The sequence below is a fragment of the Dryobates pubescens genome, chromosome 40 (genome assembly GCF_014839835.1).
Source record: "Dryobates pubescens isolate bDryPub1 chromosome 40, bDryPub1.pri, whole genome shotgun sequence".
Taxonomy (NCBI): Eukaryota; Metazoa; Chordata; class Aves; order Piciformes; family Picidae; genus Dryobates; species Dryobates pubescens.
In genome coordinates this window covers 1,174,410-1,179,458 of record NC_071651.1, presented here as the reverse complement: position 1 = coordinate 1,179,458, position 5,049 = coordinate 1,174,410, and the positions used below count along the sequence as shown (strand labels likewise).

At 45.7% G+C, this 5,049-nt stretch overlaps 1 protein-coding gene across 1 annotated transcript; it reads left to right on the top strand.

The window, feature by feature from the left end:
- The first annotated feature begins 573 nt into the window (after positions 1 to 573).
- Positions 574 to 4,001, top strand: HOXC8 (homeobox C8). The gene is made up of 2 exons (XM_009905428.2): positions 574 to 1,009; positions 3,544 to 4,001. Exons 1-2 carry the CDS (start codon positions 574 to 576, stop codon positions 3,834 to 3,836), a joined length of 729 nt encoding a protein of 242 aa, XP_009903730.1. The 3' UTR covers positions 3,837 to 4,001.
- Positions 4,002 to 5,049: the final 1,048 nt, after the last annotated feature.

The following is a 5,049-nucleotide window of genomic DNA, read 5'->3' as shown; positions in this document are numbered from 1 at the left end:
ATTCTCCCCCTTTTAAAATTAACCCCCCCTTTTATTTAAATTAACTTTCCGCTTTCTCAATTTACTTTTCCCTCTTAAAATTAATTTTTCCCTCTCTTAATCCATTTCCCCTCCTTTAAATTCATTTTCCCCCCTTTCCTTATTAATTTTCCCTTATTTTCTGTTAATTTCCTCCTTCTTTCATTATTTTCCCTTTTTAACCCCCCCTTCTTCATTATCCCCCCCTTTTATTATTCCCCCTTCTTATTTCCCCCCTTCTTCCTTATTTCCCCTCTTCCTTATTTCCCCCTTCTTGTTTTTGCTCTTTTTTAATTAATTTCCCCCTTCTTTTATTATTTCCCCTTTTTCTTACATTTCTCTCTTTTTTCCTGTAGTCCCCCCCGCCCCCCTTTTTTCCTCCTTTTCTCTCCCTTTTATTTCCTCTTATTTTTCTTCCCCTTTTTTTAACCCCCCCTTTTTTCCCCGTTCTCCTCCTTCCCCCCCCCCCTTTTCTTTCCCCTCCTTTTTTTTTTTCCTTCCTCCCTTCTTTAATTTTCCCATTATTTTTTCCCCCCCTTGTTGCATGCGAGGGTCATGAGTTCCTACTTTGTAAATCCTCTTTTTTCCAAGTACAAAGGCGGTGAATCGCTGGAGCCAACTTACTACGACTGCAGATTTCCACAAAGTGTTAGCAGGAGCCATGCTCTCGTTTATGGTCCGGGCACCACTGCTCCCACCTTCCAGCACCCTTCACACCACGTCCAAGAGTTTTTCCACCACGGAACCTCCAGCATCTCCAACTCTGGATACCAGCAAAACCCTTGCGCCTTGGCTTGTCACGGAGACGCTTCTAAATTCTATGGATATGAAGCTCTACCGAGGCAATCGCTTTATGGTGCTCAGCAAGAGACGACTGTTGTACAATATCCTGACTGTAAATCGTCTTCCAACAGTAACTCTAGCGAGGGACAAGGGCATTTAAATCAAAATTCGTCTCCCAGTCTCATGTTCCCATGGATGAGACCTCACGGTTAGGACCTTTTTTTTTCCTCCTCCTTAAATGTTTTCCTTTATTTTTTGCTGCTCTCTTTCTCTCCCTCTCCCTCTCTCTCCCTCTCTCTCTCTCTCTCTCCTCTATCTGTCTGTCTGTCTGTGTATGTATATATATGTATGTATGCATATCCAAGCACAAACATGTGTCTAGCTCTGCAAACATGCCCAGCCACACGGGTGCATACATATATATATATATAATTATGTATCAATCTCTACGTGCAAATCTAACGATGAGAGGGGGGAGATGTGAAATATGAAAGCAATGGGCAGGTTTGTGCTAATCTTTCTTCTTTTTAGGAAGGTCTTTGAAAGCAAAAGCCAACCAAAAAAAAAATGTAATGATAATACCAACAACCAAGCAAGCAACCCCCCCCAAAAAAAATTTACCAACCCCCCAAAAAAACCCCAACCCTAGTTTGCTAGGGAGCCAAGCAAGGTGATTCCCTGCGAAGGGCTTAAATCACAATAAAGTAAAACTTGGGGTTTTTTTATTGCTTGCCTTGAGGATAGGCAATAAGATACAGCTCCCACGAGGTTATTTGCATGTTGATAATACACCGCTCTTTAAAATGTCATAGAGCCTTTCATAACTGCTTTGGAGACCGAGCCTGAAAGGTGGGAACTTGTGGAAGTACTACTAATACTTTACATCTGTTTCTTAAAGCCTGGAGATAAAAAAAAAGTTGAAGCAGGGAAAGGAAACTTAGCTCAGAGCTATGGGGTGGGGTGAAGAAAAGGAGGTTGCTGTGTCCTGGCTGAGAGAAAAGGGGGGAAAAAAGGCAACAAGCAAACGAACCCAACAGAAAAAAAAAAAGGGGGGGGGGGGGGGGCGGGAGGGAGAGAAAAAAAGGAATAAAAGAGGGTGGGAAATTCAAAATAATTGGAGCTCGATGGAACTTTGCTAATGTGAAGTCCAAATAACTGCACCGAGAGCGAAATAACTTCAAAGTACAAGTTTCCCCCCACCTCAGGACCAAGGTTGTCTAGAAGCCTCCTCGTTAATCCAAACCAGCTGAAGGTTAGTGTTAATTTTAAGGACAATCAGAGCCCCAGAGTTGTTCCCCCACAGCCCCTCCCTCGCCAAAATTTAACAACAACAGAAAAGCGGGGGGGGGGTGTAGGGGGAGAGAGGAAAAAGGGAAAACGGGAAGGAGTTTCTGGCTGATGGGGAGAGAGGATGTGGGCCAGAGGCTGGAGAACGGCGCAGGGGAAAACACTTTTTTTTTTGTCTAAGCTTTGACCTAGAGCTCGTCTCAAGGATGCAATCAGCTCAAACCGGAGCCTGCTTGGGGTTTTGTTTTGTTTTCCTCCTGAGGAAAGGGTGCAGGGGCTCAGCTGCACAAACCTCCGACCTTGCTTTCGTTTTTTTTCAGTCTCCCTCTCCCTCCTTTTATTTTTTTTCCTGGCTGCAAGCGTCCATCTCGAGTTGTTTTCGACATAACCTCTGTGTCTGCCCAGGCAAATCCCACCTCTGGCTGGGTGAGCTCCAGACACAGCCCTGAGCGAAGGGATGGGGAAAGGCAGAAAATTCCAGTGCTCAGGGCGTAAATAGCAGCGAAAAGGAGGGACCCTGTGAGCCTGTGTTGGGGGAAAGGAGGGATGGAAAAGGTAAAGGGGAGGTGAGTGTTTTGAGGGGGAAAGGGCGAAAGAGAAAGGAAGAAAGAGAGAGAGAGAAAGAGCAAGAAGGAAAGAAAGAAGAAATGAAGAAAATGAGGAAAGAAAGAAGAAAAGCAAAAAAAGGAATAAAATAAAGGAGAGCAGGAAAGAAAGAAGGGAAGAAAGAAAGGAAGGAAGAAAGAAAGAGAGTAAGAGAAATAAGGATAAATAAAGAGAAGAGGGGGAAAGGAGAAATAAAGAAAGGGAGAAAAGGGGAGAAGGAGAAAAAGAAGTAAAGAAAGAAGGAAAGAAAGGGAGAAAAAGAGGAGAAGGAGAAATAAAGAGAAAGGAAAAGGAAGGAGAAAGGCTTTTATTTTTTTTTTTCCCTGGGAAACAATGCACCTTCCCTAGGAAAAAAAATCACTGGTTTTAGGAAAAATCTCTGCTTTTCCCTACCATGGAGCTGCCCAGCAGGGCTCCCCCAGCCAGAGCCACCTTTTAGGAACCTGGAAAGGTCTCTTTTGTGCATGAGCTTGACACCCACCTCCTGCCCAGCAGCCAGGGCTGAGCACTCCCCACCAGAGCCAAGGCAGTGGCTATCACGATCATCAGCAATATCAGCTGATTATCGCGATTATCAGCCCTGCAATTATTGATAACAACCCAGCGAGTTGCCTTTAAGACGCAGAGGGCTTGAGAAAGGCTTCTCTCTTTTTTTTCTCTCTTTTCTTTTCTTCTCTTCTCTTTTTTGGTTTGGGGGGGGCGGGGGGGGCGGGGGTTGGGCAGCAGCTTCTCTAGGAAAATCGAGGCGAGAGGAGGGCAAAGGGTGGGGGTAGGGGAGGGTTCGGGAGGGGAGCAGAGCTTCCAAAACCGGGGAGAATTAAGAAGTTATTTGATGTTTGTGTCCTACAGCTCCCGGAAGACGCAGTGGCAGACAAACTTACAGCCGGTACCAGACCCTGGAGTTAGAAAAGGAGTTCCTCTTCAACCCGTATTTGACACGGAAGCGGCGGATTGAGGTCTCTCACGCCCTGGGACTGACCGAGAGACAAGTGAAGATCTGGTTCCAGAACAGGAGGATGAAGTGGAAAAAAGAAAACAATAAAGATAAGCTGCCGGGGGCCAGGGATGAGGAGAAAACGGAAGAAGAAGGGAATGAAGAAGAGGAAAAAGAAGAGGAGGAAAAAGAAGAAAGCAAGGACTGAGTTCTCAGCCCCTTGAAGTCTCGTTTTATGGCAGATGATAAATCGAGATGTTTACGACGGTCATTTGCTTTTATAGAGTATAGAATGGAGAGGCTCACACAGCAGTAACTACCTGTCAAACAGTTGTAGCCTTTTTTATTGTCATAGAAACTTCCCCTACTTTCTCTCCCCCCCCTCCTCCCCGTTTTCTTTTTTACACCCCCACCCCCCCTTTTTTTTTTCTTTTTGGAATAGCTGCGTTTTTACTCCAATAAATTCATAGCTGGCTTGGCTGCAGGAGCAAAAGGGAAGTGGGGGAAATAATCACTGAACGATCCAGCAAAGCAAACCCCGTCTCCAGCCCTCCTAACAGCCCGAGCCTGGCAGCAAATGTCACTTCTTGTCCCCTGTTCCCTCCTTTTCCTGCGAAGCTGCTGGCAGGGATGGGGCAGAAATATGAATTTCTTGGAGCAGCTTTGGCTTTTGCCTTCTTTTCCTTTTTCTTTTCATTTTCTTTAGATCTTTTGATTATTATTTTTTTAAAGCTGGTTTTGCCTCTCCCGAATGACCCCAGGGGAAGGGCGAGGGTGCTCCCAGCTTCCCTCAGCTTGCTTGTTTGTGTCTGTCTGTCTGTCTGCCTGCCTGTCTCGCTGTGGAGGTTTCCATCCCCACTAACCTTTAGCAGCTCCCTCGGAGGTGTCGTTCCCGCAGCCCCCCCTTTGAAAAGAAGAGGGGGCTCGGAGGGTGAGTGCTACCTGGTAGAGCCCTCAAAGACACCCAACAGCACCCCCACCCACCCCGCTCCAAACTGCCCCCAGACTTTATATCTATAGCATCGGGGGTTGTAGATACCTTGATAGGCCAAAATAGGCACCCCAAGCCCTCTCCTTGGTTTCTATAGGCGCTGTTTACCCTCCGCCTGTGTGAGCACTCGAAATTCTCCTTCACGTACTACCTAAAGGGAAAACCTGCAATAATTATCGCATCTATTATCAACAAGGGGCTTAATTATCCTGACTTTTCCTTACATTTATTTAAAAGAGAGAAAGAGAGCGAGCGAGAGAGCAAGAGAGCGCTGTGGGCTTTTTGTTTCGGTTTGGGGTTTGTTTTTGGTTTTGCTCGTTTGTTTTTGATGCGAGCTACTAAGTAGCATCAAATAATGACTAAAAAGGAAAAGAAAGAAAAAACAAGAGAGAGAGAGAGAGAAAGAAATCCAACAAACCCCACCCCACCC

Bases quoted from the DNA above. Each gene is read 5' to 3' on its own strand.
- HOXC8 (XM_009905428.2), top strand. From the start codon at position 574: ATGAGTTCCTACTTTGTAAATCCTCTTTTTTCCAAGTACAAAGGCGGT. The intron at 1,010-3,543 runs GTTAGGACCTTT...TGTGTCCTACAG, and splicing joins CCCATGGATGAGACCTCACG to CTCCCGGAAGACGCAGTGGC.